This window comes from Stegostoma tigrinum, chromosome 28, assembly GCF_030684315.1.
Source record: "Stegostoma tigrinum isolate sSteTig4 chromosome 28, sSteTig4.hap1, whole genome shotgun sequence".
Classification (NCBI taxonomy): domain Eukaryota; kingdom Metazoa; phylum Chordata; class Chondrichthyes; order Orectolobiformes; family Stegostomatidae; genus Stegostoma; species Stegostoma tigrinum.
The window spans coordinates 17,504,158-17,518,847 of NC_081381.1; the positions used below are offsets into that span (position 1 = coordinate 17,504,158).

Here is a 14,690-nt window from a genome sequence, read left to right on the forward strand (position 1 = left end):
AAACTTAGCGCTGCTGTTGTTTTCTTCTGTGTATGTGCTCAGGGCTTGTTTTATTTTTATGTAATCTGCACTAATGCATGCTTCCTAAATTGTAGGTTGTGGCCTAGATATGAATTTTTGGAGTTGTAAATCCCACAGCAGCAATGGTTGCAGTGAAGTTTGAACTGATTTATGACAACAATGAGATTCCTTCAAAAACTTGCTTTTGTGTTACTGAGGGACATGGCTTCATAGACTATTTGAAGGCCTTCCCATCAGCCCAAAACATTGACTACCCTGCTCCTCGGATGCTGTCTGACCAGCTGTGCTTTTCCAGCTCCACATTTATTGGCCCTTACCATAAAGGTGTAAACTTCTACCTCTCCCTTCAACTGAGGTGTTGTAGCTCTCAGGTTAAACTCCATTGAGAGAGTGGGGCCATGGTAACTTCACCTTTGCTTAGGATTTAGGGTTAGATTCTCTGAATCACAATCTGACTTAATTGGTTTTGTTGCTTTATTGAAAGCTGTTAGTTTATTATGTCACTGGTTTGGTAATTACATTCATAGTGAATTATTGGAGCTAAGACTTCTCAGGTGACTCTCAGGCTGCTTAGTGTCAATGCAATTCGTCCAATAAAATGCACCATTATACCATGAAACATAAAGGAATTTACTTTATCATCCTGAATATTTCACTGTGTCTGTTGCTGACAATAATCCTGAGGCTAGCAGCACTGTTCATGGTTAGTTTTTGGAAACTTTAGAAATTTTAGGCTGCTCAATCACTGTCAAGTGGAGTCAATGATAAACCTGTCCGTCCTTTTTGGACCGACCTATCCCCTCCCTAACTCCCCACCCACACTCACCTTTACTGGCTCCACCCCCGCCTCTTTGACCTGTCTGTCTCTTCTCCACCTATCTTCTTTATCCATCTTCTATCCGCACCCCCCACCCCCACCCCGCTCTCTCCCTATTTATTTCATAATCCCCTTCCTCTCCCCCATTTCTGAAGAAGGGTCCAGGTCCCCAGGACGTTACCTCGGTCTCTGGATCACCAGACCAGCGATAATATCACGAGGCCATCGCCTCCCCTTGTGTCCAGTGTTGGGCCGTGCAGACATGGATGTCGCGTCACCAGACGGGGCGAGTGCTGGGCATTCAAGATTGCAGTAAATCTGAGAGCTCAGAATTAGCATTTTGGCAATTAGCCAAGAATTAACTTTAGCGAAGTCTAAGCAAGAGGCAGAAAAGTGATGGTAAGAGTAGAGATTCTCCTATCGAACCTGTTTACAAATGATGCTGCTTGGCCTGCTGTGTTCATCCAGCCTCACATTTTATTATCTTGGAATCTCCAGCATCTGCAGTTCCCATTATCTCTCTCTACAAATAACCAGGGTTGACATTTGCCGCAGAGAACTCACATCCAATGGGGTAAATTACTGAGAATAGTGTCCCAGCACTCAAAAATTCAGAGCCTGAGAAGAATCTCACAGTAGGGGAAATGTCCCATTGGAGGGGAAACATTAATTAGTTCCTGAAACTTTGTTGGAATACTTTTCATGAGTAAAAGCCAAGTTTCCCAGATTTTGTTTTAGTTTTAATTTGCTGATCTGGTTTACCATTCTCAGCAAACAGTATCGCTAGGAGGTGGCCGATTAGGAGTGAAAACCGAAAGAACTGCATGGGAAACAGAAATAGCTGGAAAAGTTCAGCAGGCCTGGCAGCAAGTGTGGAGAGAAAGCAGAGTTATAACAGTTTCGGGCTCATCCTCAGGACAGAACACCCTGCTGAGCTTTTCCAGCCACTTCTGTTTCTGTAGGAATGTCTAGTTTGAACATGCCCAGGTGCAATGGGCTGGAATGGCCTTGAAGTTTTCTTATGATCAATGTTTTTAATGAGCTAACCAGTATTAATAATAGCAGAAGGGACGAAACGACACATTCTGAAATGCAGAGATAATGGGAACTGCAGATGCTGGAGAATCCGAGGCAACAAAGTGTGAAGCTGGATGAATACAGCAGGCCAAGCAGCATCTTAGGAGCACAAAAGCTGACGTTTCGGTCCTAGACCCTTCATCTTGGTCAGCTTTTGTGCTCCTGAGATGCTGCTTGGCCTGCTGTGCTCATCCGGCTTCACGTTTTGAAGTGTACACCCTGTACAAAGCAATTCCGACACACGAGTGTTTGTCAGCAAAATGATCACCCGGGTGTTCCTAAGTATCCGAATCAAACAAGTCATTTCAGTTATAAACAGACTTGTGGAAGTCAGTGGCGCTGGTGGTACTGTGCAGGGAACTGCACACACCGTAGGCTAGTACAATCGAACCAACCTCACACAAGCGCAGGACAAGAAAAAAATTATCTTCCCACCTTCGTTTACCTGTGAGGCATTTTGGGTGTTGATCCATCTGGGAAAAATAAAACCTTTGACCCACCTGACTCAGGTTTGAGTCTTATGTCCCCACCCACTCGAGTCATTCAGCTCAAAGCGGAAAGCAGGGTGAAGTTGAAACGCACTCACACAGAGAGGGGGAGAGAGAAGAGACAAGAGACAGCAAGCAGTGAGCACCGGGCTATCCGTCAGCTTGTAATTTGCCCCACTGGGCTTTGGGACCCTCTGCTGGGTCATTTAGAATGGGCAACATTTTATCCTGCATCCCAAAGAGGGAACGTCGGTTTCGGAAATCCACGAAAAAGTCGAGAGATGAATGGTACGTAAAAGGTAGTGTTAAACAGCAGGAGAATAATTAACTTCATCCACTTGCCGGGGAGCCGAAACGGAGCGGTCAAGTTCCAGGAAGCGCTCAACTAACCATTTTAAAAGCATTCAAACATTTGGGACGTTGACAAAGGCATTATCGGTTGAATCAGGCAGTTAATACAGCCCAGACGTATCAACACTTGTGAGCAGCTTAGATTTTAACTTTTCTTCATTTAAAGAACGACCTTCAAGCTGCCATTCAGTAAAAACAGTTCATTTGAAACAAGAGTAGAAGGTGCAAAGTTACGCATCGATTTTAACAGGCATCTTGCGTGAAATACACACAAAACAGAAACTCTGGCAGCATTTATACAGTGTGTGCCATATGCCCCTTCGTGAAGTCTCTTTTGTTTTTTTCTCTCCAGAATTTCTGCAGCAATTTTTTCCCCAAAAAAGCGTGTTTCAGATCTCCAATGCCCGCAGTGCTTTGTTTTAATTTACACGTTGAGTGAATATAGCTCCTGCTGGTCTAAGTGAACATGAGGTGTACGTGGTATTCGAGCACTGCAGCGTGCACTCTTATGTTCGACAGACTGAACGACTGTGCGCAAATGATAGGCGGAACAAGCGATTGAAAGTGTCGACTCTTGCATTGCCAGCAGAATTTAAAGGGGCATTTTTGTACAAAATCTTCACTTTGAAGTCTCAGTTCCACGTGCTGTATTGGTTGGTTTGTGAAACATCGCTCTGAAGTTCAGTGGGTTCATTTTGCAACGTGATGTGGGAGAGACTCCTGATCGGGGTTTGAAAGAACGCGAAGCCATCTTATTGAGAGATACAAGGTTCTTAGGGGACTTGGCAGGGTAGATGTGGAAAGGTTGTCGCTCCTTTTGGGAGAGTCTGGGAGCAGACAGTGTTATCCCAGGATAAGGGGCTGGTCGTGGTGAGGACGATTTTCTTTTCTCTCATCTGGCTGTGAATCTTGGAATTCTTTACTGCAGGGAGCTGATGAGGCTGGGTAGTGAAGTATAGTCAAGTCTGAGATGGACAGATTTTTAATCAGGAATGGGAATCAAGGGTTATTGGGTAAAAGCAGAAAAGTAGGGTGGAGATCTGCCGATCTCATTGAATGGGGGAGCAGACTCAATGGGCTGAATGGCCTATTTCATAAAAGTATAACATACAGATTCCCATTGCCAATTTCACTTGTTAGAATTTTCTTTTTCGTGTATTTGAAAGAGTTACCATCCAACTGCAAATTATTCTAACGCATGTAATGCTCATCTCTTTGTGATTTTTTTCAAGGTCTCAGTGAGTCAAGTGATATATTCAGAGATAGTGGGAAGTGCAGATGCTGGAGAATCTGAGACAACAAGGTGTAGAGCTGGATGAACACAGCAGGCCAAGCAGAATCAGAGGAGCAAGAAGGCTGACGTTTCGGGCCTAGACCCTTCTTCTTCTGAAGGAGGGTCTAGGCCCGAAACGTCAGCCTTCCTGCTCCTCTGATGCTGCTTGGCCTGCGGTGTTCATCCAGCTCTACACCTTGTTATCTAAGTGTTATATTCATATTGAGCGAATGTCAAACACGGTCATTCAGATGCTTAATTTATTGTCTACCCAAGCCTAGTACCTTCAAATTTGTAGTGTGGATGGAGTCCATTCTAGCCATTGTGTTAGACAGGCTCCTTAAAAAAAAGTTCACTTCATTTCTGATCTTTTCTCCATAACCTTTCACATTGACATGAAATGTATTTATCCATATCTCTAACCATCCCCGCCAGGGATTCTGCTTACAACAATGTGTATCAGGGCACCTTGATTCCTAGCTGTTGTCTCAACTTAAAGTAGAATGGCTTGATATCCTTGCCTTCCATCTTTTAGTGATGTTTCATTCACTGATACACAGAGAACAGAAACCCTATTTATCCACTCCAAGCCCCTCAGAAATGGGGCCAACAATCATAGAATCCCCTACAGTGTGGAAGCAGGCCATTCAGCCCATCAAGTCCACACCAACCCACTGAAGAGCATCTCACCTGCAGGAAATCCACACAGACACCAGGAGAATGTGTAAGCTCCATACAGACAGTTGCTTGAGGGTGGAATATAACCCGGGCTCCTGGTACTGTGAGACAGCAGTGCTTACCACTGAGCCACTCTGCGGCCCTTCTAAGCTATTTTTTTTAATAAAGACTCAGATAACAAGGAGTAGAGCTGGATGAACACAGCAGGCCAAGCAAAATCAGAGGAGCAGGAAGGCTGATGTTTCGGGCCTAGACACTTCATCAGAAAGGCCTCGACCCGCAATTTCGGCCTTCCTGCTCCTCTGATGCTGCTTGGCCTGCTGTGTTCATTCAGCTCTACACCTTATTATCTCAGATTCTCCAGCATCCTATCTTTTTAATAAAGACTGTTCTGTTTTGTTCTGGCATTTCCTTATTCATTGAAAAAGACTCTGTTGTGTGCTGTTTGCCGGTGACAATGCAAAATGGCTACGATGAACTTATTATTATTCCGTTGGCATTGCTGCCCCTAGTTATCCATTAGTTGCCAGTCCTGAAAAGCTTCGGCATGGAACCATGAAGCCTCTTTCCATACTGCCAACCCTACTAATGCTGAAGCCGAGAGGGAAAAGGAGAGCAGAAGGACCCAGAGGAGGCAAATAACCTCTGTACTCTACAGTGTGACATGCCATGTAGTTATTGAGTATTTGTTGGCAGCCACTAACAGGGTCTCTGAGGGAAATGGAAAGATGCTACGTTGGAACAGCAAAGAATATGCTTTAAATCTGGACAACTTTGGGCACATTTCCTGTTTTATGCTCATGCCAACTCTTTCAACAAGATTAACAAGTGGAGAAAGATATACTGCCCTATTGGTGCCAAATTTGCTCAAGTGTCCATTCACCAGTAGAATGATTTCTCACCTTGATAAGCTCACACTACACAAGTTTCTTTGTTATCTTAACAAAGGAATCATTGGTCTGAAGTGTGACTTAATATCACCCATCACAAATTTGTCTCATGCTTCCACACATGCTGATACGTATCTACAATTCAGTAATCCCTCAAAAACAATGCACCTTCATTACAGTTTCTCCTCTCTATCACACAGGGAACAATTAACACCAGAGATTTATGCCAAGATACAGAAGAAGCCAGCAACTGAGCAGAATGAAGCTGCTTCCATCCCAAAGGCAAAAACACATTTTGATCAGGTAAGCTACCATTTGTTTGAATGTTAAAAACCATAACATGCAAGTTTAAAATATCTGTATACCACAGTACAGGCACGCATTTGCAATAATGCAATCTAAAACAGGCTTGCCAGATGTTTGACAGTGACATCTCTTAATCCATTAGTTAACTCTGTGCTTTCAGTAAAGAGGAAGACTTGCATTTGTTTGGTGCCTTGTGTAACTTCTTGATATCTCAAAGCATATGACAGCCAATGAAGTACTTCTTGAAGAGTAGTCATTGTTGTATTTTATGGAGACATGAGGCCACACCCGAACGTGAGTTGATAATCTTGGCTAATACTTTAGTGCCGAGCTATTGGATAACTGCATTATCAGAGATGCTCCTTTGGATTAGATGAAGGTTTTGTCTGAAAGTCAAGTGGAAGTTGAAAATTGTATGGCATGTGTTTGAGAAGGAAAGAGAGGGGGGTTTTGATGAATTAAATTTTGAGAAACTGTTTCTACTGGTGGTAGGGTCATGGTGAGTGGAAATGTAAGGTAACTAGCAAATTAGAGAAGATAAAGTTGACTTTTTTCTGAATGCCGTTAACAGTTCTGGTTGGAGTCGTCTGAAATGGTGAAAAAAAGATATTTGATTCAACATGGAATTGAATGAATACGTAAAGGGGAAATAATTGCAGGGAAAACGGAGCAAGATCATGGCCAGTAGGGATAATTGGATAGCTCTTCAAAGAAGCAGAATAGGTCAATGGGCCAAATGGCCAATTTTTGTTCTGTGTGATTCAATGATTTTCCTTAGGTTCCCAGCCAAGCTGCAGCCCTCTGCAACATCTAGCTTGGAGCAGAGTAAATTGTCATTCACTACATTTCTGGAATGTTGCTGGCTCGGAATGTCAGCTGCACTCTAGGCCATGCCACACTCTGAAACATCGTAAATCATTGTAGTCAGTATTTTAAGTAGTACGAGTGTATGTTTTATCTGGCACTAACTGTCATGTGCGTATGTGAAAATTTTTGGCCTATTTATTGAAAACCAACCAGTGATGGAAGGACATCAGACTGTTATTGGGGCCATGCCCACTCTGAGATACGGTCACACTGACAAATCACACCTCACCTCTAATAGGTTCACCTTGTTTCTATTTCCGAGACTGATTAAACTGCTGTTAGTTTTCACTGCAAAAGCTCCAGCAAGTGCTGTATGTGTAATTTCCTGAATCATTGCAGCAGCCATTGCGCCACTTCTGTCTGAGAATTCCCGTTGTAAATATCTCCATCACAGCCTCAGATGATGTCTACACGTGAGCCACCAGTTTGGCCACAGCATAGGACAATGATGTTTCTTCCAGAAGTTGAGTCATCAGCAGGGCTGAGTGACTCTCCTCATTGCATTGCTGAGCTGTTCTCTGTCATCTTCTGGATTGTAGACAATTATTTATGGTTTATAACTTTTGTTCATAGAACTGAGGAGAAACATTAAAGGGTCAAATCTCCAAGTGACCCCTCAGAACTATTGCCTGGAATTGGGGAAGCAGTTTGTTTGCTATCTTTAACAAACAGAAAAGGAGCAGAAGATGACCATTCGGTCCCTCAAGCCTGCTGTACCATTTTATAACGTCATGGTTAATCTATGTTTCGAATTCCACATTGTCACCTACGCCAATAAACGCTGGTTCTCTTAACCATCAAACATTTATCCACGTCTGCATTTAAAATAGTCAGTGACACTGCTTCCACCATCTTTTAAGACAGAGTTCCAAAGTGGAACAACCCTCTGAGAGGAAGCTTACCTCTGCTCTAAAAGGGTGACCCCTCATTTTAAAACGGTGTGCCCTAGGTCTGGACTGATGGACACCAGGAAGCATCCTATACCTGTGCATCTTGTCAAGGCTGTTTAAGGTCTTATAATCTTCAATCAGGACATTCCTCACTTCCCTAAACTCCAGTGGAAGCAAACTCAGTCTGTCCACCCTTTGCTTCTGAGACCACTCACTCACTCAATGTGAATGTGGGCCATTTGGCTGGCTGATTGGTTTATAATGTAGGGTAACACCAGCAGTGCGGGCTCAATTCCAGCTGAGGTTACCAAAAAGGCCTCTGCTTGCCTAAGGTATGATAATCCTCAGGTTAAGCCAGCAGTAGTTATCTCTCTCTAATGAACAATTGGGACTATGGCAACTTCACTTCTATATAAACCTTCCCTGATCTGCCTCTAATGCACTGAAATCCATCCCCAGATAAGAAGACCACTGATACACTTAGTATTGGTGTTGCCAATGCCCTGTATAACCTTACTTTCATGTTCAATTCCTCATGTAATAAATAATAGTATCTGTTTAACCTTCTTGATTACATGCTGAACTTGCCTTCTAACGCTTTATGACTCGAACACCTGGATTTCTCTGCACCTTGAGATTTCCACATCCACTGTCCGTTCAAATAGTATCCTACTTTTTTATTCTTCCTGCTAAAGTGAACGCTGTGGAGAGCTGAAGCATAACATGCTTAATGTTGTGCTTGATACTTCTCGTAATAAAGGATAGCATCTCTTTAACCTTTTTTTTGATAACATGGCCTGCACACTTATGTACATAGATCAGAACACTTAAACGCCATCAACATCATAAGTAGGTACGTAATGTCACTATGACATATGATTAAATAACATCAGTGTGCATTTATATAGCACTTCTAATAGCGTAAAGGGTCCTACGATGTTGCACTTGAGCCTGTTCAAACAAAATACGGGACCAAACAACATAACCAGGTGTTAAAAAGGAAAGCTCCATTGAAGAGATATGTACTGAGGAGCATTTTAATGAAGGGAGAGGTAGAGAGGTATCGACAGTAGGTTCCAGATTTCAGAATTTAAATGAGGGAGGGTACAGCTGCCAGTAGTGGAGTGAAGGATGTGGGAAAGGAGTAAGAGGCGGGCATTGAAGGTAGGCTGTATTTTTGGTGCCTGTGGATCAGTGAAGGTCGTGGAGTGGCATAAACACAAGGCTAGTGTTGTGAAATCAAGGCGTTGTTGCACTGACGCTAACAATGTTGACAAAGACTGTGGTGATGAATGACTGAGACCCCGTGCAGGTTTTGGAAATGGCTGCCAAGTTTGGTTGAGGTCAGGTTCAGGAGGGACGAAGCTGACCTGCTGGGTATTGAAGTCGTTGTGACAGGACGGTCAGAAGTGTAGGTTGGGATTTCAGCAACATCCCCAAAACAGAGTTGTCTTCAGTGTGAATTTAAGATTAGAGCATCATTCATTAAAGTGATGTACCAACAAGGCGAGGGTGATCATAAAATCCCAGCAGCCCTCTAAAGAGCATCCCACCCACACCTGCCTATCCCTGTAACCCTGCATTTCCCCTGGCTAACCCACCTAGCCTACACCTTCCCGGACAGTATGGGCAATTTAGCATGGCCAATCCACCTGGCTTGCACATCTGAGAAAACCGGAACTCCCAAAAGAAACCCACGGAGACACCGGGAGAATGTGCAAACTGCACACAGACAGTTGCCCAAAACTGGAATCAAACCCCCGTCCCAGGTGCTGTAATGCAGCAGTGCTAACCACTGAGCCACCGTTCTACTCCCGATGTGAAAAAAATCTTTTTAACACAGTGAATAGTTAGGATGTGGAATACACTGCCTGGAAGTGTGGCGAAGAAGGTTCAATTGAGCCATTCAAGAGGGAATTGGTTGATTATTTGGGTAGAAATGATGGTCAGGGATCTGGGGAAAAGGCAGGAAATTGACTGTAGGTAATAGAATCAGTGCGGCATGATGGCCTCTTGCTGTACCATAACAAGTCTGTGATTTGATAAAGTTCTGATTTTAAAGATATGGCATTAAGGAAGGTCTACAACTGGGCTCATTCATTGAAATCTAATTTTCCTCAGTATTAAGTGAGAACCTATAATAATGAGTAAAAAGCTAAAATTAGTTTGGATTTAACGAAAGCAGAAGAATAACCTTGCATTTTTATCATTCCAATTGGTTGATATTTTAGTGTCCCAAAATTCTTTTCCGCTAATTAAATACTTTATAAAGTGTAAACACTGGTGTGATGTGGAACGTCAGGGCAATCAGTAGATATGCAGCAAGCTCTGAAAATGGCAGTGTGATAATTGCCAGATGATTTTATTTTACTCACATTGTTTGTGAAATATATATTGCCCATGTCACATTAGGAAGAACTCACTTCATCTTGTCATAATTGTGCCATGGGATCTTTTAGATCCCAGCCACAACAAACAGTAGTACCCCTGAACCATTCAGCATGTCTGCAGCATGTACTGAAAAATCAGCCTGTGCTTTTAGAACGGGGTTTGATCTCACATTTATCTAACCGAGGAATAAGACTGCTACACACAGAGCCCACACTATAGCCATCATGGCTACACAGTGAAAAAACATGGATGCATCAGTGTTTTTCATAATGCCCTTTCAGCAAAAGCAAAATCATCATTTTCAGGTTGACTGATAGGCTGTGGAGATGCAGTATTGAAATTCACTTAGTTTCCTTAGACAACACCTTCCAAACTGCACGAACACTTCCATCAAGAAGGACGAGGGCAGTAGATACATGGGAACACCATCACCTATGAATTCCCCTGCAGACACTCACCATCCTTACTTGTAAACATATTGCCATTCCTTCACTGCCTCTGGGTCAAAATTCCCAGAACTCCCTCCCGAATGGCATTGTGGGGCTACCTACCGCAGATGGATTGCGACAAGTTAAAAAGGCACCACGTTTTCAAGGCCAACTAAAGCAATAAATGACCTCGTGATGCCCACATCCCACAAATGAAAGAAAAATATTCTTGCGGTGCAGATGGTACACAATTTTTTTTGCCAGTCGAGGTCAAGTTCTCAACCGTCTTGCCTCAGGGACGTGCTGACAAAGCCTAACTACATCAAACGCAGCAAATACAATGCCAATTAATTTTGAGGGATGTTGCAAGGCTTCCTTACTCATGCGTAACTGTTGTCTCCACATCATGGACAGCTGCGATCGGTTTAGGAATATGTCACATTGGGAAAGTAATCAAATGCCATTTAATGATAAATATATATCAGAACGATGCAGTGTATTTCCGAAGCATTTAGTAGCAATGTTGAGATGTAGACAGCATATCAGCCATCCATAAAGAGAAGTACAAGTTATGAAATTTCAGATAAGCAGCCAAACAATTCACTTCAGGTGGACCTGCTACTCCAGTTCCTGCTGCTCTTTCTCTCTCCTCTTTCTCTCTCTCTCTCTCCCTCCCTGTCTCTCTCTCTCTCCCTGTCTCTCTCACTCTTTCCCTGTCTCTCTCTCTCTCTCTCCCTGTCTCTCTCTCTCTCTCTCCCTGTCTCTCTCTCTCTCTCTCTGTGTCTCTCTCTCTCTCTCTCTGTGTCTCTCTCTCTCTCTGTGTCTCTCTCTCTATCTCTCTGTGTGTCTCTGCCTCTCTGTCTCTCATTCTTTCCCTGTCTCTCTCTCTCTGTCTCTCATTCTTTCCCTCTCTCTCTGTCTGTCTCTCTCTCTCCCTGTCTCTCTGCATTCTTCTTTTCCCTGTCTTTCAGACAACCACAGTGCTTTCAGCATGTCATCTAAGCTAACACGACAGTGTGACACTGGAGGAGTGCTGCACTATTGGACATGCTGCCTTTCTGATGCATTGCAAAATCAATGCCCCATCAGTTTTACCCCTCATCCCATTTTGAAGTGGAGTAAGGGAGTTTCCTCCAATTTCCTGACTGTTATTTAACCCGCAAACGGCATCGACTGAAATTATTTGGTTCCTTATTGTATTGCTGTTTGCACAGGCTTGTGCACAGGTTGGCCGGCACACTTCCGATGACACAAATAGTACTTGGCTGCAATATGTGCTCTGGGACATCCTGAGGTTGTGAAAGTCTCCACAGAAAATACAAGGTTCATCTTTTCTTGTCAGTTCAAACTCCCAGCATTTGCAGTTTTCTGTTTTAACTTCCCAACTGTGCATGAGCCTTTCTTTTCAGGCTTGCAGCCAGAGCACAGTCTGGTTCTCCCAGTTTCCTGTGAGTTACTAATTACATTTAGGTGGAGCCAGTATGGATTTTGAGCCAAACAGTCTTGCCCGACATTGTGTGCACTCTTCCCAATACATTCCTGCCCAGCCTTGTTTCAAAATGGGTATTAATGTATTCCACACTCTAGAACTCATTCCTTCTCTTGTTTCCTGAATAGTCCGAGGGTGATTTTTAAAATTAACTAAAAATGGATAAATAGCACATTGTTCATAAAGTGAAAAGTGCAATAAGAAATGCATGTTTACCAGATTTTTGGGAGGAAGTGGAGATATACCATATCAATAACGCATGTTCCTATTGCTTTATCTGAGGCATTAGACCCTTTATTCGGGTTTAAAGTAGCAGATGAACCAGTTTCACACAACACACTTACCAATATTGTAAAGTCCAAAGAACCCTCTCCCCATCCCCCACTCTGATGAAGGGTCTAGGCCCGAAACATCAGCTTTTGTGCTCCTGAGATGCTGCTTGGCCTGCTGTGTTCATCCAGCCTCACATTTTATTATCTTGGATTCTCCAGCATCTGCAGTTCCCATTATCTCTGATCACAATTTAAACCTCACTGTGAAGCCTCTTCCAGGGATGCCTAACCTGAAGAAGTTACCCTCCTCCCTCCGGACCAACCTCGGGGAATCTCTCTCCCACTGCAACTCTCTTGTAATCTCTTCGGCCTTGTAACTGCTCTACTTGTCCGTCTTCCCTGGACTGACCTATGCCCTCCCCCCCCCCTCCCCACCTATACTCTCCTCTCCACCTATCTTCTCCTCTATCCATCTTCGGTCTGCCTCCCCCTCTCTCCGTATTTATTTCAGAACCTTCTCTCCATCTCCCTCTCTGATGAAGGGTCTAGGCCCGAAATGTCAGCTTTTGTGCTCCTGAGATACTGCTTGGCCTGTGTTCATCCAGCTTCACGCTTTGTTATCTTCGACCCAGAGACCTGCCTGAATCCCAGGATCAGGGGCTGGGAGCTGCTATTGACTTATGGCTGTTAAGGTTTATCTCAAGAAGTGTGGGTGGCCCCTAAATCCGATCCAGTCAGCCCCATGAAATCTGGGCAGGCTTTTGAGCTGGGTAGGGGGGATTCTCTGGGGCAGTTAAGGTGGGGGTAATGTCGGCATCTATAAGGGGCAGAGTCGGGTAGGAGTGGGACAGTGGAGGAGTGTGGGGCAGAATCATTTTGGGGAAGGGGAGATTAGAATCATTGATGTAGGAGGAAGCCAGGATTAGGGGTGAGGAGGGGGATGATGGGGTTGGGTATGGTTGGGGAGATCAAAAACCAGATGGAGGAGACAGGGAAAACTTAGGAAAGTGGGTTTGGGAAGGAAATATGGAGGCCGAGGCAGTCAGAATTATCAGACGCTGAAGTGGACCTGAGATCAGGTGGGAGGGTAATTGTGGGGGAGATTGGAGGGCCAGAAATTTAGCAAGGATAGTTTGAGGGGCATGAGTTTTAAAGTCAATGGGGTGTATCAACATGACGCAAAAGGTTATAGGATATTTCTGGTCACAATGTGTTTTCAGGTGACTTTTGGAGGGCCAGGAGGCAAGAAACACCTCTGCTAGCCCACAAGCTACATGGGAATGGCCTTAGTTTCCAGGTTCACCAGTCTTCATTTGTCTTTAGTTTCTCTGAGACCAGGGTACCTGCTCAGCCTGGGTCAAAGCTAAAATAAAGGAACACTGTGAGGCTTGTAGCCTTGATCGAATATGTAAATGTATGACTTGTGGGTCAATGTGACTTGTGCTTAAGTTTGTTTTTTTTTCACATCTTAACATCTGATCTTATCAAATTCACCCATGCTTGAGTTTTAAAGTTGTCCTCACTGTGTCTTTAATTTGTGATTGATTCCCCTGTTGCTGAGTCTGCTGTAAATTGTGATCATTTTACCTGTTTCAATTAGGAAGCAAAGCAAATTGATAAAGAAGATATAGAAGCAAAACTACACTGCTACCCAATCAAGGAATGGGATCAAAATGGGCTGAAGCTGGAAGACCTTGGCAAGATAATTCATTGTTCCAAGGTTAAAATTTGTCGTCAACCCTGCAAGGTAAGCATTTCCATTGTTACCCCATTCAAATATTTCTGAGGAAAAAGGATGTACTTCCATTCGGTGAGGTAGCTGAATGGTCTCTAGGTTGGTCTTTGGGATGAGAACATTGTCCCATGATGAGGCCCAGGAAACTGGGTTTATGTTCTTTGGAGTTTAGAAGAGTGAGAGATGATTTCAGTGAAGCATATAGGATTTTGAAGAGGCTTGATCCTCCTATTCGGGGAATCTAGAACATGGGACGGTCTAATGATAAATAGGTGATCAATTAGAGCCGAAACGAGACAAAACTCTTCCCCTGTGGGTTTTGAATCTTTGGAAATCCCTGCAGTGTTGTGGCAGCCTTCAATGAATATGTACAAGGCTGAGATAGACTGGGAGCTGCAGGGAGTTAAGTGATATCAGGAGCAATGGGAAAGTGAAGCTGAAGTAAAAAAAATTCAGCTGTGATCTATATTGAATGCTTCATATTGAAGGCAGGAGGGGCTGAATGGCCTACTCCTGCTCCAGTGTCTTGTGTTCTTATACTGGTACTGATTCCTATAGGATACAGAACTGCCAAGGGGCCTGATCATCACTGGGGTCAAACTGATACCTTACAATACTCACTGAGGTAAAAATAGTCACACAGTTCTAGCCCAGGCATTGCCAAGTAAGTTTGATGGATGGGATCTCCTTTTTGACTCAGAAGGCTGTGGTTTCAAA

At 43.7% G+C, this 14,690-nt stretch overlaps 1 protein-coding gene across 3 annotated transcripts in view; it reads left to right on the plus strand.

Annotated features, from left to right (window-relative positions):
- Window positions 1-2,499: 2,499 nt before the first annotated feature.
- Window positions 2,500-14,690, plus strand: part of plekhn1 (pleckstrin homology domain containing, family N member 1) — a 96,908-nt gene continuing 84,717 nt past the window's right edge. For all 3 annotated transcript variants that reach the window (XM_048561668.2, XM_048561669.2, XM_048561671.1), the window contains exons 1-3: window positions 2,500-2,691; window positions 5,796-5,898; window positions 13,839-13,985. In XM_048561668.2, coding sequence (XP_048417625.2) covers window positions 2,615-2,691; window positions 5,796-5,898; window positions 13,839-13,985 — 327 coding nt within the window. In that variant the 5' untranslated portion in view covers window positions 2,500-2,614. The remainder of the gene's footprint in view (window positions 2,692-5,795; window positions 5,899-13,838; window positions 13,986-14,690) is intronic.